Source organism: Leptidea sinapis, chromosome 14, assembly GCF_905404315.1.
Source record: "Leptidea sinapis chromosome 14, ilLepSina1.1, whole genome shotgun sequence".
In the NCBI taxonomy this organism is placed as follows: domain Eukaryota; kingdom Metazoa; phylum Arthropoda; class Insecta; order Lepidoptera; family Pieridae; genus Leptidea; species Leptidea sinapis.
The window spans coordinates 10,098,062-10,119,581 of record NC_066278.1 but is presented as its reverse complement, the minus strand read 5'-3'; the positions used below and the strand labels follow the sequence as shown (position 1 = coordinate 10,119,581).

Genomic DNA, 21,520 nt, shown 5'->3' with positions numbered 1-21,520 from the left:
TTAAAAAGATCAACTTGCGGACTCTTTTAGTTGTATCTAATAAGAATGCTGTTTAAAATTAAGATTTTCAATAAAAAAATATATAAATTCTTATTCTAGGTTGATACGCTTAAATGGGAAACAGATGCCGCCCTTCAAGTGGACACATTAACATCGAAAGAGACGTACCATGTTGAATTAACATCAGCTGTTAAAGAAGCATCTGAAGCGCTAGAAGCCTTAAGAACAGCTTTACTACAAGACTTCAAAGAAAACGCTTCAAGCGAAGAATTAGCTACAGCAGCTAAAGAAATCGCTAGAGCTGGAGCTAAACCAGCACAAACTCTAGAATTAGCAAAACATTTATCTGAACTGCTACTAACTGAATGTGATGCAACTGAACAAGAAGCAATGCTCGATGAAGTTAATTCATTATCCCTTAGATACGAAGATCTATTGAACCAGGCTAAAAAACGAGAGCTTCAAATAAATAACTTGAGGTATGTATAACTATATGGCATACTAGACTTAATATTAACAAGGCATTCACTGATATATACAACTTCTTAAGCCGAGCTTTAAATTTACTTCAATGATATGGATTTGAATTAAAATTATTAAAATAGATCATAAGTCTGCAATTGGTTAAAAAAACAAAATTCTCTGTTTCAATATGTAGTTTTGACGAAAGTAAGCGACAAATCTAAACAAGGCTTCTGTAAAAATACAAAATTTAAACTATACTTATCAATAGCCTATTTGCACACTTGTGGATCTATTTAAGACTGTATTTGCTTATATTAGGCACAATATTATGTAACTTATATAATATTTCAATGACTTGACAGCTTTAAATTAAATTGGGGTTTGTGGCACGAGCACCTTTGGTGAAGGCCTTTACAATGTACATTAAAATAGCACGACATTGCAAATTGCAATTTATAACAGGAATAACAAAATGCTGTAAATACTGTTTTTGATGTTGTTTATTAACTTTGTTTTATTGCTTACGAAGATTAAACTTATTACTACAATTTGGCAAATAAATAACGAGCTTAAGTTTTATGAAATCCACGCAAATATATTTTAGCACGCATTATATATATACACAAACCTATTAATGGCTTTTCTTGAAACGGTACTTACTTTTTAATTAATTCATATTCATTTAAAGACTTGCGCTTTTCTACAAAGAACTGGAGGAATAATAACATTAAAAGCAGTATTCAAATTTTCAACGTTGTATTTAAAAATGCACTTAAAATGCACCTAGCAATCTCTAGTTCTAGTGTTATTGAATACACAATAATGACTTTTCTAATGGTCGAAGAGACGATAAAAATCCCGATTGTAAATCAATGATAACAATTGGGCTATAACCAGCCAGAGAGTGATACCATAACTATCTTTTTTTTAAAAATTGCATGATAACGGCATTTTATTCAAAGTCGTTTTCTTACCCTAGGTTGCCGCACTCAGCGTCGTATGCTCTCACTTGTGAACAGTGAGTATTGCTTCTCTAATTATTAATACACTTTCATTGGCAAACATTTGATTAAAATAGGAACTTCGCAATCATATATAAACAGATAATTAAATTTATGAATCCACTAACATAGCAAAATATAAATTTAGCTACATCGATTTACTATTACCATCATTCGAGAGTTTGAAAAATAGTAAACATTCTAAAATTTCATTTGTAATAATTTTATTATTTGAAAACATGAACGCAAATATTATCAATTTAAAACAAGATGGAAACCATTTTTATCATTCTTATATTTTACCACAGCTAAAAAGCTGCATTAATAGCTTTGAAAGTCATATCTTAATATCATTTTTTTTTCAATTTCAATTCAATAATGCCGGTTGTTCCTATTGTAATCACCATAACCATCTATGAATACATTTTCATTATCTATATTAGACTGTTTTTAAACTCTTCCAATAATGTTTATTTCAGTTGATTTATCTGAATTTTGCCTTTGTATCAAAATTAGAATCATTAATTATTAATTTTTGTTTGCTTTTAGGTGAGTAGTTAGTGTTGCATGATTTTGTAGTGTTTGTTTTATTTTTTCACCGTTGTGATGTTTGTATTGTTCTACTCACTTTTTACTTTTAATATATAGGTTATTGGCGGTATCAACCTTGATCACAAATCATTTTCTAAGTCAATTACGCTCGCCATATTAAGACATGCGTAATACGATGAATTGCTACTTTTGTGATCAAGAATTTTGCTGTCAAATAACTTAAATTTATCTTTCTGCACTGTATTAAGTACACTTTGTTTGTTGCATTTTTCTTTTTAATGTTGTATTATATATTTATTTATTAGGCCATTAATTTTAGGAAGGTAGTCATTTCATTTCATATTCACTTTCAAATTAAAAGTTCATTCATTTTCGATAGTTGGCAAATTTTGTAAAGCTTGTATGTTATTTGCAGCGAGGCTGGTCGTTTGACTTGCCCCCTGTGCTCGGATAGGAACTGGAAGCAACTGGACAATGACTTGTGGCGGTTGGAGCAATGGCTGCAGTTCTCTGAAGCGACGGATGAGGCCAGGATGGAGCCCCCAGAACAATATGACGCGTTGGAAGATGCTATACAGGTAATAATAATACCTCATAAGTTGGTCACATTTCGATTTAGGTTCCTCTTCTCTAGTATTGTTAGAGATAAAGTTCTAGTGGCGTATTGAGCACTTTATTTTATGGGTATTGTATGAGATTAAGCCGTCACTATCGCCTATATAACGCTCGTTTGTGTAAAGTTGGGTCGAGTCCACAAAGGCCGGCATTACATGAGAGAGCATGAAGTAGCTGTCTTATTCAATATCATCAATACCTAATATATTTTTTTTTATTTGACCCGGTACATAGGTATCTTGAGCAGTCAGCTTAATTGCATATATATATATAAATAACTGCACACATGAAGTGTAATAATTGGTTAACTGATCCCACTTCTGACTTCAGCACAATACATGCCGTTGATTATAAAGATCGCTTTCGGTAAATTAGATTTCCAGTTCACGAAATATTAACAGTTGCATGAAAATATATATATATACTTACCTAACTGTGTCTTTCAGGATCACCGCGAGTTCCTATTAGATTTGGACTCGCACAAAGCGCTTGTGGTGTCGCTGAATGTTGTGGGCACACACGTGGCGCGACACGCTCGGGACGCGGCGGCGGCCGAACGCGTCACTGAGCGTCTGGCGGCGGCCAATCGCCGCTGGGACGCCGCGTGTGCACGCGCCGCCGAATGGCAAACCAAACTACAACGCGCTCTTGTGCATAACCAAGAGTTCCACGATATCGGTGAGTCTGATTATGATAAGCCTATGGGCTTAAATTATTACTTTTTAAACTATCATCGGGACAATTATCATTTAATCGAGAGTGTCCTGACGATATAACGACGCAATAACTGGGGCCTTGATCATTATTATTAACTATTTATAGGTTATAAATGTTATAATGGAGTTATTAGTAATTTTTGTAAAGAGTCGTATTAATAAGTGTCCCAATAATAAACAGGCTAGTTTAAGTCTATTTGAAATTTAAAGCAATTTGTCCGATATTCAATCGAATTTTGTGTAAATAAATTGTTTTAGATGTGTGTAAGTTTAAAACTTTGTAAAAGGGTTTTGCATAAAGTAATCACATCCATAAAAAAGTCCAACAGTATTCTTGTCAATATTATTTTGTCTTGCCACGGGCGTGCATATCATATAGACAATTAATCACTGTCAACCTCGTTAAGAAACTAAATAAATACAGAACTAATATTAAAGTTGTTTTAGTTCAATTTGGTTCCATTATTTTATTAGTAAATGTATATTAATTCAATACAACAGTATTGTACTAAATAGTATATACCTATTGAACACCTATTAAACTAAAGTTATTAGATTGACCAAATGGTCCGAAAACCATATTCGAAACACAAACAACTTCAATGTTTAGACTTCAAAACCTAGTACTATTGGATTTAAACGCAACTACGACTAGTTATATCTACAGTGCCTACCTTGCTGTAAACCAATGCACACCCCTGGTCTAAGGCCCGTATTCGAGAACGTCTTTCAATTTGTAATTCATGATCTAGTGTTCTGTCTCTTAAGGCCATCATAATTATTATAGTGGTAGAGCTTGTGAGCCAGCTGGGTAACGCCGAGCGGGTTGTACGCTCGCGCGAACCGTTGCGGTTGACACGCGCGGCGTCTGAACTGCGACGTGACTTCCGACGCTTCAGCGAGTTACGCGACGAGCTCACCCGAGCTGAACCGCGCGTACTGGCATTACGCGATGCCGCCCGTCTACTGCAAGAAGACGCACGACATGTTTACACCAGGTGAGGAACCCTAATACTGTGTTATATATACCAAAAATACCTTTATGGGTATGCGCAAACAGAACTCCCACTAGCTGACCTTAATAACATTTTTAGAAATAATACTTTAAATTGATGCATCTCAGTATATTCTTGATAATGTTATGTAGTTCATAGGCACTTCAGCGAGTTTAAAAAAACTGTGACATTCACAATGTTAAAACCAGAAACAGACAAAAAACTGGTATGCACTTTTGTTGGTCGATGTACCTATAGTGATGTACCAGAAAATGTACAAAACAAATGTGTTACGAAATTTAAAACAATTGTTAAGAAACAAAATATACAGGATATAGATTCTTCTAAATTAACATCACAAATTGGTATCAAAACGCCCAATAACTACACCAGAACAAAATGTACTATATACGTTCCTCATTGGAGTACTAATTACAGGCAACATTCATATTTTATAAGGTGTCCAAGCAATAAATCAGATATCAGTAGACTTGCCTGATTTCGATATATTCAATACGTCACCAAACGCTTTAAGAGGTACATTGACGAGGTGTTGGATGAGTGTGTGTTCTCTTGATTGCTGAACGCCTGAATACTATAACATCCATTCAGTTTGTCTTCGTGTATTTATATCTATATACTTTTATTGTATTACTTCTTGATCTTTTTTGTATTTTTGTTCATTATTTGTAACACGCTTATAGTCTCTTATATGCGAAAACTGTAAATGGTTAATAGATGTATACTTTTTTAACCTATTTATGTCATGTAATACTGTTTGTTTACCTAATAAAATAAAATAAAATACTGTGACATAAATGAATCTCTTAATGAATCCATGAATGAAGATTGGGAAATGGAACAACCGTCCTCAGGCCTTAATATAATAATTAATTTGGCCTCGATAATAAATTTAATTGTTACGAAATTTTATTAAAAAAAGCTTGCTGACAAAAATTTTCGAATGGGTGATAATTGGTACTGATTTTAAATCCTATTTGTAACCGATGACCATATTGTTACAGGCTGGGAGAGCTACGGCTTCGTCTACAGTCGCTCCGCAAGTTGTCGGCGGTATATGCTCTCAAACTGGGGGCAGCACTTGCGCGACACCCCGACTCGGGCTCGGCTCTAGCCGCAGCGGCGGCCGCAGTGGCACCGCAGGTACTATCACCGTCGTGTGGTCCAATGCCACTCGATCAAGCTTAATATTAAATATTAAACTATTGATTTTATTTATTTATACTTTAATAAAATGGCGTAAGCCAATTACAATATTAAAGTAAGAACTAATTACAAACTAAACATATTACTCAAATAATAGTTAATAAATACAAAGTTTACTGTAAATAACTAACAATTAATTAACATCCAACTACCGTTCATCCATTTCTCTCACAAAAACGCAAGCACTCTGTTAAAATCGTCTGCCATCCATCTGCAAATAAATCACAAGCAGGGTTGGCTTCGAGAAGAGCGTTGAGAGCAGAGAGAGACCTCGGTATAGGTGAGTTGGTGCGAGCCACAGTACGATGTGTCGGACTCGCGAACAATCTTTGCCTGCGCCTCGAACAGTAATGTCCGGTACAAAGATTCTACATAGCTCAACATGCAAGCTCGGCGCATCTATATCACCTCTATATGATATCTCAATAAATGCTTAATTAATAACTTAAACTTAAAACGAAGGTTTTAATAAAATACTTTGTGTGTTTTTAACACACGTCATACCCTTGACTATTCAGGCTGTATGTGATCTGAAATGTCAGGATATATAAATATATATATTATATACATATTAAATTTTATGAATCTCCCTGACACTACGAATGAAGCCTATCTAATAATTCGTAGTAAAACACCTGACCAATATATTATATTCCCTATATTAAGTTGGTTTGAAAAAGTAAATACATTCACGCCTAGAATACCGCACCTAGTCCATCAGAACGCAAGCTTCTACATAATTAAGTTACTTCTTAATCTAGCTTACGGGTTACTTAATCAATATTATAATTACGATCGATTTGTTATGTTTTTTTTTAAGTGATAACCCTCACTTCTACGATTAATACACAAATAAAATTTGAAAACAAAATTTGTAGATGAAGCCACAACCTGAGAGTTTAAAAACCTAACTAATTGTTTAGATTTGATACAAGTCAATTTCCTAATATGCAAATATTGGGGTTGAGCATGTTATCAACTGTAAAGTAGATCCTGTAGATGAAGCCACAACCTGAGAGTTGAAAATAGCATACAGGATTTTATAACGATACGTCACTCGAACGGTTAGCTCAGTTGGGAGAGCACTGGCACGGAACGCCAGAGGTCGTGGGTTCGAGCCCCGCATCTTTCATAAAACTTTATTTTCAAATTTTATTTGTGTATGATTACCATAATTATTTTTTTTTAATATGAGTTTAAAACGAAATTCTAATTCACTTAAAGCTTTAAGCTTAGTTCCCCTAGAGTAATAATATGTTTTGCTTTTACAATGACACTATAATTATATTTTTACATTCGTAAGAACGAAAGCATTGCTTATTAAAGTAGTGACCACATTTTTAGTAATATCTGTATTGGCACCCACGTAAAACGTTTGTTCAAATTAGTTAATTGCTGAGTAGATCTACTTTAAATATAGAAATAGAAATACGGAATTTTATTTTATTGGATTACTTAAACAAAAACTATTAATATATCTCCAGTTGGAGGCTCCTTTCACCGGATGCCGGCTAGATTATGGGTACCACAACGGCGCCTATTTCTGTCATGAAGAAGTAATGTGTAAGCATTACTGTGTTTCGGTCCGAAGGGCGGAAGTGAAATTACTGGGCAAATGAGACATCTTATGTTTCAAGGTGACGAGCGCAGTTGTAGTACCGCTCAGAATTTTTGGGTTTACCAGTAATCCTGAGCAGCAATGCATTGTCTAGTCCCTTATTTTCATTAACAAATATATTTTTGTTTATAAAGTTATAGCCGACAAATAGTCAATATGACGGTATTATGAAATTAGTAAACAATGCTTTCGGTCCACAAATCCACAAGTAGTTGCTTGGCACAGTATGTTGACGTACCTATTGTATCCCGTAGCTTATGGAGGATGAGGAGGAGCAGATGTCACTCAACCTGCCGCCCCTCAGCGAAGCAGAGTAAGTATTGCACTTGATCCACAATCACACCGCTGCGTACTGAGACAGTTATACCCCAAAATGCTTAGATAATTTGCACGTCCAGATAGTCTCTTGCTGCTAAAAAACCGATAAAAACAGGCCAGGTTTATTACTTTAGTGTGCGTGACAAGCTACGTCTTACACTCGCGATTTGTATGTCAATTTCAATTTTTACTCTCACAGCTGTCACAGACTATCTAGGCGTATAAATAATCTAGGCCCAAAAGTATAAAGGCCAAGCGCAAGATGTATGGAAAAATGGCCAATATACTTGTAATTGATTAATTTTCAAAGAATCAATAAAATACATAATTTAGTTTCATGACATTAGATTACAACAAATTTTGAGCTACGTAATTACTTCCTGAGCACAAATAATAACAAAGTAACTCTTGATTTAAGAACACTCATTGCTTTATCCTATGGCGATTATCGATCATGAAAAGGCTTATTTCCTATCTCTATGTTATCTTAACACATCTACGGCCTTACAAATAAACTCCGGACAAAGTCATAACCAAGAATATGCAAAATGTTGACTATATCGCTGAGAACACTGTCAATACAATGATAATTCTGAAGTTTTGCGAATGTCTAGCAGCCTTGCAAATAAACGCGGGAAACGTTATACGTCCGAATAAAACAATCGTAAGCATATTGTAAACATTTTGCATGACATATAGTCTTGGTTTATACTCAGGTATAACATAACACCAAGTTTATTTGTAAGGCCCGAGCATTAAACAGGAGATAGATGACCTTAATCTTTTAGTAACATCCGTCATATTAACGTCAGGTTCAATCATACACAGACAGACACTCTAATAACGTCACACGTAATAAAGTTATTGTCGCGTGCCGTCCCAACCCTCGGGAGCTATTTATACTCTTATCAATTTGGAGTTATTTATAATTTTTATGATTTATTTTGCAATCGTATTACTGCCAAAGCTTCGAAATTAATTACACGTATTATCTAGCAATATGTACATAGAACATTACATTTGTTTATGAACTCTGGTTCTATTTAGTTAGTGGCCAAGAAACACACACTATTATCCAAATGTTTTCAGTTTTCTTCAGTGTTAATTCCGCCAATATTCGTCTTCAAACAATTCGACACGTGTTTCGCCTCTACACGAGGCATTGACTTGCCAAACACTGGCACAAGACTCTCGTGTCGTCTCGTGATATTAGCGGAATTAACACTCAAGAAAACTCGAAACATTTGGATAATTATAGATTTCCGCAAAATAATGCCTACTGCAATAAAAATTCAAATTCACATTATAAAAGCAAGTTGTTAAATATACTTTTTGTTTGCAGCGTGGCGGTTAGTGACGAAACAGAAGAGCGTTCACTAACGGGCGTACAGCGCGGCTTGCGTTTCGTATGCCGCGTGGCGCGAGCGTCACTTCCGTTCCAAGCCTTATTGTTGTTGTTGCTTGGAGCGGCCGCGCTGGCGCCGCACACACAGACCGACTGCCGAGCCGTGCCCTCGCTAACACCAGTACTGCGCTATCCAGACGGACCCCCTCCCATATAGACTAGTACACATGAGCAAATAATTTCCACGCGTAAATTAAACGAGGCGATATTTTGTGTTCTATGTTTCACTATGATTTATATTAAGTTTACTACATACTCACAATTATTGAGTAAACTTATTATAAAACTATGTAGTCCTTAGAACACTAAATACAGTCTCTTACTACTACTAAACTGTTGTCTCACACACTCAGTGACTCGACATATCGAACAAAATTCGACTCCAAACTTATTAATATATATGTAATTAATTATTTATTGTATTTGTAAAGACATCACAAATTAATGAACTTAACATCTAAAATATTATTAGCTTGGCTCGCCGAGCTTATTGCAATAAACCTTGGCTGAACACAAACGCAATTGCTCACAAGTCCGAACTCCCTCTACGACATTTGACAGTTGTCTTTGATGTTTCAGCGCATGCGCTCTCGCCACCGCTTTTGGTAAAACGCAGTGTTTGAGGGCGCGAAAACATTCCATATTCTCAAACACAGGTGCTATTGGGCCGACACGTATGTAAATAGATCCGTTTTTGTATATTTGTAACGTATAAAGACACTTATGACGGCCGATTCCAAAATGCGCCCTCTCATGAAAACTATTTAATCTATATTTAAAAAGCGTCGCACAAATGACGACATATTATTCGCATTCATGCATTGTTACTTAAACGTTAGTTAGTAAGGACTGATTATAAAAGTCAAATAAAGCATTGCATTGATTATTGGGTAGTTTTATTTACATTATTGTTTATGTACATTTATTTAAATAGTCTTGTTGTTTGAATTTCCAACATAACCTGAAAATATAACAAATTCAATATTTAGCTTTACTAAAAATCTGTACAAGAATATTTTTATTAAAGTTAAAAAAAAATTGATTGGGGGTGAGAGAGGATTTCAATTAATCTCTCATAGTAGATAAAATTAAAAAATGCTACTCCCTACTAATAGTAAATCCCTACTGATATTATAAATGTTAATGTAAGATTGTTTGTTACACTTTCATGCCTAAACTACCGAACCGCTTTTGATAAAATTTAGAGATTGAAATAGGACATGAAAGTTCACAGGGAAATACTATTACAGAGACTGTCCACAATGACAAGGGATATGCGGTGTTTCATAGAAGAGCGGAAAGAGCAGTTTGTATGTGTATTATTTGTATGTGTAAAGTATCCTAAAATATAAAAAAATAAATTTCCCAAAGTAACTATTCAACGCGGACGAAGTCGCGGCTAAAAGATAGTATGCCATATTTCTAAGTAAATATCTTTTTTTTACTATGATCGCGTTGCTTTTCTAACAAAGAGAACTGAAAGAGGTTAGTAATATAGGGTTAATAATTATTAATAGAACTAATTCTCCGTGGTCTGATTATTTCGAGGAATAATATTTTTAATTAAAATTAGGTATTTAGGTTGAGAGTGGTATTATCTCAACCACAACAATTGTGTGCCAGGTTGCTTAACTCGTTCACAAAATTTTCAATTCAACATTTGTTTTTACAAAATTGCCAATAATATACTGTATATCAGAAACACTAATTGTTTTTCATCAAAATCGCATGAACTCCAAATATCTTACCTTCAAGACAGGTATGGATAGCTCAGCCGCGAACGTAGCCGACGCACTCGCATCCGCTCGCGAGCATTCGCGGAGGTATTCCTGTGAGCGCGCACCGTACTCCGCCGAATACACACCTCGGACTCTTCGTGCTGTAAACATTTTATTGATTAGTAAAGTAGCAGTTATATAAAAAACTTCAGATTGTAAACGGACTGTTGAAGCGAGGAAAGGGGGTACCACAAGGGTATATTCTTGGACCCTTCCTCTTCCTAATTTATATAAATGATTTACCGCGAGCTGCTTCGCTTCCCGAAAGCTGCTAGAAAACCAATGCATGCTACTGACACCTCCCTTTCCTTATTCAGAAAGTTCCCTTTTTTATGGAAAAAGGACCTAATGAATCACTGCCTTCCTTCCCCTCTCGAGCCACCACAAGAGTGGGATCACAAGAGTGTTGGCAATTGTACCTGATGATTATATTAACATTACTAGTGCTTTGCCCCCGCTCATACGGGAGAAGTAGTACGCATGTTGTATGTAGATGTTGTTGTATAAAAATGTGAAGTACTGCCTTTGATCTAGAATTTATTTATAAACATTGAACAATTTACGAATGAATTTCAAGTATCGGGAAAACTTTTGAGACCATTAATTTGCAGTCAGTTTGTCATACTAAACTTTTAAGTGTGCGGCATAAAATTGTGGTCATAATATTCACAAACAACATAAAAATTATGACTAGTCTGGCCATAAATATTGTTACAACTTCAAGACGTGAAATTTTATTAATTCTTCGATAAATTTGTTATGATTTTAAAGTGATAACCCTCACTTCTGGGATTACTAACACAAATTTATAAACAAAATTTATGAAAAATAATATCACTTAAAAAAATAACAAATTATTTAGATTTGCAAGAGTGACATCTCAAGTCAATTTCCTAGTATGCAAATATTGGGGCTGAGCATGTTATCAAATTATTACTGTGAAGTAGTAGAGCAAAACATATACAAGATTTATCAACAATACGTCACTCGAACGTTTGGCTTAGTGGAAGAGCACTCGCAAGGAAAGGGAGTGGTTGCGGCTTCAAGTCCCGCATCGTTCATAATTTTTGTTTTTAAATTTAATTTGTGTAATTCTTCGAACATTTACCGCCATTTCACACATTGCTTGCGATGTTATTATAAAATCACAACAGTGGAATAGGGTGCTAAAGAAAATAGAATTGCAATGATTGCCTTGCACAAAGTAAGTAAGTGGGAGGCTCCTTTGCACAGGATGCCGGCTAGATTATGGGTACCACAACGGCGCCTATTTCTGCCGTGAAGCAGTAATGTGTAAGCATTACTGTGTTTCGGTCTGGGTGCCGTAGCTAGTGAAATTACTGGGCAAATGAGACTTAACATCTTGTCTCAAGGTGACGAGCACAGTTGTAGTGCTGCTCAGAATTTTTGGGGGATTTCAGGAATCCTGAGCGGCACTGCATTGTAATGAGCAGGGCGCATCAATTAGCTGACCGTACTGCTCGTCTCGTCCCTTATTTTCATTCTGTATGTTCGTATACTATCGATCGATATATCAACACATCCTCAGTTGTATTATTACGATACTCACCATATCTGTAGTGGACGGGGGCGGCGCCGTCCCCACACCTCTCGTTGGTCCCCCCGCACTCCCCTCACCGCGCAGGTCGCCCCGCAACATGGCGTCAGTGCCACTACTGCGTATCACTTGCGTGAGACTTACGATGATCACCTGATTTAAAAGTTAATGATATTATAATACTTTTTTTATGAAAATAAGCGACGAGACGACCAGGACGTGTAGCTGATAGTAATTGATGCGCCCTGCCCATTACAATCCAGTGCCGCTCAGGATTCTTGAAAAACCGAAAAATTCTGAGCGGCACTACAATTGCGCTCGTCACCTTGAGACATAAGATGTTAAGTCTCATTTGTCCGTTAATTTCACTACCTACGGCGCCATTCAGACCGAAACATAATAATGTTTACACATATGTGCTTCACGGCAGACATAGGCGCCGTTGTGGTATCCATAATCTAGCCGGCTTCCTGTGCAAAGGAGCCTCCCACTGGTAAAACATGAATTATGTAATATGTTTCAACACAGTATCTACAGCGGCGTCGGTTTTGGTCGCGGCGACCTACCCCCTTATTCATCATGGTCCGCTAACTTAAAACAGCCGCTAAGGAGTGTTTTTTCTCATTCTGACTTAGGTCAATAGAAGAAGACAGAGTGTGAATTAGCAATGCTTTAAGTTAGCAGACTATTATTAATAAGGTGTTAATGTCCACTTGTACTAAAATATATGCTTTGGTTGGGTCAGCAAATATACCTACAAACCTACGACCGCAATATTAAGTCAGGCTTTGTATTCAGGAGTTTCCCTACTCATATTTATTTATGAAAGAGGAGGACAAACGAGCGTACGGTCACCTGATTTTAAGTAATTATCTTGCAAAGCCAGAGGAATCCTAGGACCGTTGCCGACCTTTAGTATATAATAATAAAATAAGACATTGAAGAAAAGTAATTAAATTAATCGGTTGTTGCAGCTTTTACGGCCGTTTTCAATAACCTATCTATCCTTAGTTTAACTTACTAGACGTAGACAAATCTATCCTTTTACGCTTACTTATTGACAGATAGCATTGGACTATAACTATATTGGACATAACTATGGATAGATAAGATCTTGTCATTAAACGGTGACAGCTATGTATCCGTAAGTTAAACTAAGGATAGATAGGTTATTGAAAACGGCCGTTAATTGAACATCCTTGTTTTAACAAAGAATTAACCTAAAAATAAGTCACTCAAAACATCTCCAGACCCACTTGAAGTAAGATAATCACTTTCACCGAAAAAGGGGGTTATTCAATAAGAAAGGCCGATTCTTGTTTCGGAATTTATTATAAATTAAACACTCCTAGCACTCAAACTGTACTCATAGATGAACACGTTTACCTAGAAGTGGAAAAATATGCAACTAAGCCTACTCGAAACCGTTCCCGCTGATGATGACAGGATAAATTGCAGTAGAAAAACCATACCACCATACAAACCAAGACCAGACCAAGACACGGTATTACTAGACAAATAGCCACCTTCTCCAAATAAATAAACAAAATGGGGAGCGAGTATTTTATCAACGCAAGATAATACTTTGGGTAATTGACGGTATTCCCGCCAGCTCTATTAACAGATAGGTACCTGCAGCACCACTGAAAGCAGAGCACACATCTGCAGCGCTAGGGCTGCGCGGGTGAGCGGGTCCCGAACAGCCTCCACGCAACCACGAGCCTCCACCGAAGCGCCAACCAGCGGCGAGCCGGAAGACCACGCTGACCGCCATTCCCACTGCCCAACAGACAGCATCAAGTAAATCAATTACCCCCTTATTCATAATGGTCCGCTAACTTTAAACAGCCGCTTAGGAGTGTTTTTTCTCATTCTGACTTAGGTCAATAGAAGAAGACAGAGTGAGAATTAGCAATGCTTTAAGTTAGCAGACTATTATGAATAAGGGGGTTATTGTTCCCCAATTTATTTACAGTTTACAAAATATTTTAGTATGCGATATAAATTTAGTTTATAAAAACAACAGTGGCTAAATCTACAAATAAAATAAGACTGTCAAAGCCACTTACTAGGGCAAAAGGCACTTGTGCTTCGGAAAAATAGGAAATTCACAAAGCTCACCTGTTGTAGTAGATCGTGATAACACGGAGCCAGGAGACGTGGTGTGCAGCAAGAGTAGGGCGCCACTGGTGGTAAGATCTTACCATCACTGCCTGACAACCTTCAAGACATTCGGTTAATTGAAACCTTTTTTATTTTAATAAAATTCTCGTTATATATATGCTAAGTAATCTGGCAAAAAGGATTTAAATATAATATCTAATAAACTATAATCATAGTACGCTGTGATCATCCAATATGTAAAATTCTCGTGTCATGGTGTTAAACATTGAACTCCTCCGAAACGGCTTGACGGATTCTCATGAAATTTTGAGTGCATATTGGATAGGTCTGAGAATCGGACAACATCTATTTTTCATCCCCCTAAATGTTAAGGGTGGTCCACACGAATTTTTTTTTATTTTTTTTTAAATTTGTTTGATTATGAGTCAGCATCAAAAAATACATACAACTTCAAATTTTCACCCATATACAATCAACAGTTACTTTTGTATCGCGATTTTAATATCGGCAATACATCGTTTGCTAGTATTAGTATAAATTTCAGGCTTTTTCGGTCGTTACCTACAAACGCTTAAATAATAAGAAAGTACAGTTTCCCATTCCAGTTCATACTGCGTACACGACTACAAGAAAATTGTTACTTTAAAAATAACATTTGCTTGGAACACAAACATTTAATTAACATAATATTTGCACTGAATTGACAAATAAACGACTAACAAAAAATATTTTTATGCCAGCGACCAAATACAGAAAAATAAAATAATAGTTTAAAAAAACTAAAAAACACACTTTCTGTAAAATTCAACTAAGAAATAGAAAATAAATTTTAATAAATTTAAATTGAAAAGTGTAATAAAAATATATTTCATTATCATATTTCATTTTCATTTCTATTTTTTAGTTGAATTTCATATAAAGAGTGTTTTTTAGTTTTTTTAACAATTATATATTTTTCATTTTTAAGTTTAATTTTTTAAATTGAATGAAGGGATTTTAATATTTGCGAATAAAAATATTTTAGTTTTATTGAAAGAAATAAAAATATTATAATAATTAGCTCAGTTAAATCACACATTAATAATTTAAAATGCAAACAGATTACTTTTAGTATCGCGCCATCTTTTCGTAAATAAAAACATTACCTGATTATTATAGAATCATTTGTATACGCGTACGTTAAATGATATCATTTCATAATTGCCTTAAGAGTTTATTAAAATGCTGCTAGATGGCGTGAAATACAAATTCACCGCCATCTATTCGCTTCTAAACGAATTAGATACTATAATTTTGTAGAACTGTCTTGACAAGTCGTGCGGTTCCTTTGTAGTTTACAATAAATTACTAGATGGCGCTTCTTAGTAATTTATTTATTTAAAAATTAGATTAATTGGCAAAAATTTTGCAAATTGAATCATGGAATAATCTTATCAAATTAGTGTATTATCATCGGTCCTCGATAAATCTACAAAGTTTGAATGAAATCTGGCCGTTAAAAGTGGGTCAAAATCGCGTCTAAAGGAGTCAGTTACAAACATACAAGTGAAGTTAATATAAAACGTGTAAAAAGCGCAGCGCAGAGCGGAGAACCCCATACATTTTTCATACAAAACGCTCGTAGGCGATTATATCGTTTTAATGCATCCTTCTTACAAAAAAATTACTGATAGGTATGTTGAACTCATAAATTAAAAAGTAAATAAAACATTGCGATAGAAACCTTGGCCTGCAATGAAGATTCAATGTGATAAACATAAATTTCAAAATTGTGTAAGGATTACTCAAAAACACGTATTTCCTGGAAGAAGCTTTAGTGAATTTCTGCACTTTATTTTTCGACCAAAGTTTGTCCATCAATAGGCGGTATATTATGTGGATGAAACAACATGCTTTTCGACCACCCTCGCGTTGACGAATGACGATAGACAGGACCGGGAAGGGCCCTCTTAAGTTCTATACCAAAATGTTGTTCGCACTTACTTCATAACTATATCAGAGTCTGCGTTTAGATAGTCAATGTTGATCCAGGGAATGTCGTACCAGTCACTTGGCTGATCTGCCCCGCAACAGTTTAACTCTATCTGTAAATTGACATTCATGTTTTCATAAGTAAAGGAAGTAGTACTAGTGACAAATATATTCTTATATCTTGGAATTGCTTCAATGTCCTGGATGCGCGCTCTCATGGTACTTTTTCCTACGTACAATCAAACTGCGGGATGAACCTGTTTTGGTGTTTTCAGGTCTATCTGAAATGGGTATGAGCCTTTACTATTGAACTTTTTATTTTAACAAGTACGGTTCAAGTAGGTATCCACATCTTATTCGCCAGAATTTTGGCTTTTCAAACAGGACTTATTGTAATTGCTTAGCATCCAATATCTTCTAATACATGGGTGCTCAAACGGTCGATCGGGATCGACTGGTCGATCGCGAGTGCCTTTTGTTTCAATCTCGAGAAAAAAATCCCGTATGATAAACTTAAATCCGTAAAGATCCATCCAGACTGGTCGATCGCGAGTGCCTTTTGTTTCAATCTCGAGAAAAAAATCCCGTATGATAAACTTAAATCCGTAAATACGTATCATCTTATAAAAAGTATGCTCATGACATGCAGTGTCATGCAGATTCAACATCCAAAGTCGCTCTTTAGTTAAGCTATGAACTTTAGAACGCGTTTGTTTTGTAAGAACCAATAATCTCGCAATTTTGAATAATAATTATGAGTTTTTTCATTGACATTTAAGAGCAGACCTACACTTACCTTGACTAAAAAAATATATATTTTGCGCAAAACTAATATCTATGTCATCGTGAAACTACCTAGACGACATTCCTTCATCACACATACTTGAAGCCTCTCAGAGCCGATCGATCGTAGTCTAATTAATTTTGAGGTAGATCGCCAGCAGTTCAAGCTTGAGCACCCCTGTTCTAATAAATTCTCACACAATCTCAAGATCCCACTGGTTACTAGACTCTGACTACTGAACAAGTATTTCGAAGGTGCCATAATTTATTAGAAAGTCTAGTCATGGATGTTATTTTGTATAAATATTCCAAGTTGTAATTTTTTATTAAATAATTGGTTTATTTTTATTATTTGTTTATAAAAAGGATAAATTTTGTACTGACGACTGGTGAATTAATTACAAATCGTATTGGCTGGTCAAGCAAAGATCTTTTGTCTTGACCAGCTCCCCGATAGTCTTATGATGAAATCATAACGTACATACCTGCATAGTGTCTAACAAGGTCTTCCACTCGGGTTCTGTGAGGTACTGCGAGATACCGACACGCAGTGATGACGAGAGCTCACGCATAAGTGCCTGGTGGAGAATAATACGGGGTGTTAAAAAATTCCTGTACTATAGTATAATAATAAGATATATCTTAATGCGTATGTTGGTATTAAGTAGTGAGAGCGAGTTGCCGCCTAACTGAATGAGTGTAAATGTTGTAAAGCAATAATTATAATTTACGCGATTGGCGTATCTTTCAAAGGATAAGACTATAAGCTATTTGATACATAAAATTGCGACTTTCAGGGGGATAGGGAATTATTGTGGTTTAATTTATGATCGACGAGGGATTCGAAGCCTTGCCTCTCGGGATACGCATCGCGCTCTTACCAATTAGGCCAACCGTCCGAATGACGCATGATCGGTACATCTTGGCACAAATCTCGGGGTGTAGCGTCATCTACTTTACACTTGATAACCTGCTCAATCCTAATAATCGCATACCGATTACCTAGACCTAAATGCGGCTCTATCTAATCGAAGTTATTTGTAGGCTATCTCCCTCACTTCCCTTGGGTTTACTATGCGACAACGCAAACACATTAATAAAAATCTTGAGTACCTTTAGAGTGCTCTTGCAGGCAGCAGACACAAGCAATCCATTGAGTGCTACCACTGATCCGCTGATCATCCACAACTTGCTGACGGACGCTGCCCGAGGCCAGTAAGGACTCCGCAGAAGGAACGTCAGGAGACGGAGACCACCGGTGTAATGCAGCTTCATTGAGTACGCTTGCATGAGAATTAGGCCGTAGAGCAGAAACACTGTTAGCTGAAAACCATTTAATGACTTATTAGAGTAAAAACTTCTTTACGTTGGGTCCTTTTTGGTAGGGAGAAATCTTATGGGTTCGCTTCACCGACATGCTCATGACTGGCGCACGCAATAAATAAATAAATAATTAAAAATATAAATATATAATTAGAAGTTCGATACTTTTTGGATGGGTGAACTCGTTAGTTCGCCTCTCCGAAATGCTTATAGCAGCATATCTGTAGCTATACAGCGGACGTATTGTGCAACATTAGTGCTGTGTATTAACTTATAAGTGAAATTGAATGGATTTTTTTTTATGAAAATACGGGACGAGACCAGCAGGACGTTTACCTGTCGGTAATTGATATGCCCCGCCCATCACAATACAGTGCCGCTCCGGATTCATGAAAAGTCCAAAAATTCTGAGCGGCACTGCAATTGCGCTCATCACCCTTAGACATAAGATGGTAGTCTCATTTGCCCAGTAATTTCACTAGCTACGTAGCTCATAAGCTAGGATTTAGTGAAAAGTTCAGTGTAGCGTGCATTGTTGAAATAGTTATGTTTTAAAAATAAATTGAAATTAATAATTTAATTGTTTTTATACATTACGAAATTTCAAATTTTAATACTAGAAGTTCTAAGTTTTCATTTCTATCGGCCGTCTCTACAACTGACAATTTTTTATTCTTCTGTACAATAATCACGGGTGATCAATCAGCCGAGATGTGATGTTAGAGAACATTACCAGCTCGATTAAACAATCACTTTGAAAACGCTTTGATTAAATTAAATTTACAGGTACTTTATGTAATACATCATAAATAATAAAGGTAAATGCGGGTGTGTGTGTGTGTGTGTGTATGTGTGTGAGGGTGTGTGGGAGGGTGTGAGGGTGTTCCCACGCCAAAGCATTAACTTTAAAGGACTCTACCCACTACAACGTATCATACCATGACCGTGCTATGAACGTGTCAGGCAAAAAAATATTCTCTGTATTAAAAAGTATGAGACCATGCCCACTAGCCCGTTCCGTTACCGACCAGCACCGTAGCAAGCCATGCATGGAGCGGCAAGTATTGTCGGCGAGAATATTTTGCCGGTGGCGATACGCTCTGTGCATGACACGCGACGTTGCCACACCGGTGCGCGCAGGCGGTGAAATGGGGAGCACCCGCGTTATAACCGCGTAAGATGGCCGTTATAAACGCGTTGCCAATCAGGTGAATTACTACAAACGCGATAACAGCGCACAGGGACTGCTCGGATATGGCACTCGGATGATACGGAGATGATATGCGGACCCTCCCGTCACTAAAATTGTTACGCACGGGCATGTCACGCGGATGATAATGAGATGATATGCTGACGCTCCGGTCATTAAAGCCGATACATACGACTTCGATACGTAATTGATACGCTCTAGTGGGCATAGTAGAGCGTATCGTGTTGCTTGTCGTGTCTGATACGTTCATAGCAAGGTCATGGTATGATACGTTGTAGTGGGTAGAGTCCTTAACAGGGCATAGTGTAGGTCTTAATAGAACTTTTTTATATTACCGCGAGTGTTAGACGTTTAAATAAATCAGTTTTTAAATGATCAAAACGCGTGTAAGTTGCATTTATATCTTATATCTTTAAATGAGCAATTCTTGTATATATATATATATATTGGAATCTCGGAATCGGCTTCAACGATTTTCATAAAATTTAGTATATAGGGGGTTTCGGGGGCGATAAATCGATCTAGCTAGATTTCAATTTAAAAAAATGTAGTTTTATCCGTTTTAATGAGAAACAGCTACAATAACTTTAGAATACAAAGGTAAATTTCGACACTATATACAAGACTATAGTAGCTCAGATGGGACATTGGGTGATCCGGAAAGCAGAAGACCCGGTTCGAATCCGGATGTCCTATTAGTTTTTTTTTAAATTCAAGTTTGTACATTCTTAAAAATCCGAGCAAGGCTCGGTTGTCCGGATATTTATTTATTTAACGCTGTAATTGGTATGAGAGAATTATGCGCCAGACTTAAAAAAAAAATTGTTAAAAATTTTTCAAATTACATTTTGAAACATTAAACAACTTTATTACCTATGGACGTGTTCTGGTGGCTCGAAATTTGTATAAAAAATAGATCAAATTAAATCAATATAATTTTATTTATTTAGGTATAGTGGGCATTTATACAGCAGAGGGCATACAAACTGAGAGTTGAACAAAACATACAAGATTTTATGACGATACGTGACTCGAACGGTTGGCTCAGTTGGGAGAGCACTGGCACGGAACACAAGAGAACGCAGAGGTCGTGGGTTCGAGTCCCGCATCGTTCATAAAATTTTATTTTCAAATTTTATTTGTGTACTAATCCTAGAAGTAAGGGTTATCACTTTAAAAACATAAATTGTTTAGATTTACAAGAGCGACATCTCAAGTCAATTTCCTAATATGCAAATACAGGGGGTTGAGCAGGTTATCAATACTGTAAAGTAGATCCTGTGCATGAAGCTACAACCTGAGAGTTGAACAAAGCATACAATTTTATGACGATACGTAACTCGAACGGTTAACTCAGTTGGGAGAGCACTGGCACGGAACGCCCGAGGTCGTGAAAAAGTGAAATTTTGTTTTCAAATTTTATTTATACATATAACTATTAATAAATTTAATAACTTTTATAGAAACAATATGAAGTAGACTTTTTTCTGATGATAACTGCGCCACGACGCCGCTACAAGCAATGACATTAATCCGCTAATGACGAAGCCTGCTACAAGAACTCAGATGTTTGAAGTTGCTGACGGACTACAAGAGGAAACTCATTGTTTATTCAATCAACTTTGTATGGTTGTATAAAATAGTGAAATACCTTATGTATATTCTTCAATAGCGACAAAACACGAAAAGACACGTTATAGCAATAGATAGCCATAACAAGGGATATGACGAGTTGTGAGATCAGCAAGGCACGCAGAATGTTCGCCAGCCGTTCGCGACCGTCGTTACTGAAAGTGAGGCCAGCCCACCCCATACCTTAAGCCGGAACATTCTAAATAAATATATATTTGAACACTAATGT

The 21,520-nt window shown here is 36.3% G+C and overlaps 2 protein-coding genes across 2 annotated transcripts in view; one reads left to right on the top strand and one right to left on the bottom strand.

Moving 5' to 3' along the window:
* The window catches only part of LOC126967946 (muscle-specific protein 300 kDa-like), a 27,531-nt gene extending 17,733 nt beyond the window's left edge, over nt 1-9,798 (top strand). Inside the window, exons 6-13 of the mRNA XM_050812660.1 lie at nt 100-479; nt 1,445-1,483; nt 2,434-2,596; nt 3,080-3,311; nt 4,137-4,347; nt 5,370-5,508; nt 7,444-7,502; nt 8,850-9,798. Coding sequence (XP_050668617.1) covers nt 100-479; nt 1,445-1,483; nt 2,434-2,596; nt 3,080-3,311; nt 4,137-4,347; nt 5,370-5,508; nt 7,444-7,502; nt 8,850-9,069 — 1,443 coding nt within the window. The 3' untranslated portion in view covers nt 9,070-9,798. The remainder of the gene's footprint in view (nt 1-99; nt 480-1,444; nt 1,484-2,433; nt 2,597-3,079; nt 3,312-4,136; nt 4,348-5,369; nt 5,509-7,443; nt 7,503-8,849) is intronic.
* On the bottom strand, nt 9,787-21,520 carry LOC126968019 (peripherin-2-like). Its single transcript, XM_050812800.1, has 9 exons — nt 21,311-21,520; nt 18,240-18,449; nt 17,612-17,704; nt 16,356-16,456; nt 14,370-14,469; nt 13,881-14,027; nt 12,261-12,401; nt 10,661-10,791; nt 9,787-9,873 (listed from the first exon to the last, which is right to left on the bottom strand). Exons 1-8 carry the CDS (start codon nt 21,470-21,472, stop codon nt 10,663-10,665), a joined length of 1,083 nt encoding a protein of 360 aa, XP_050668757.1. The 5' UTR covers nt 21,473-21,520; the 3' UTR covers nt 9,787-9,873; nt 10,661-10,662.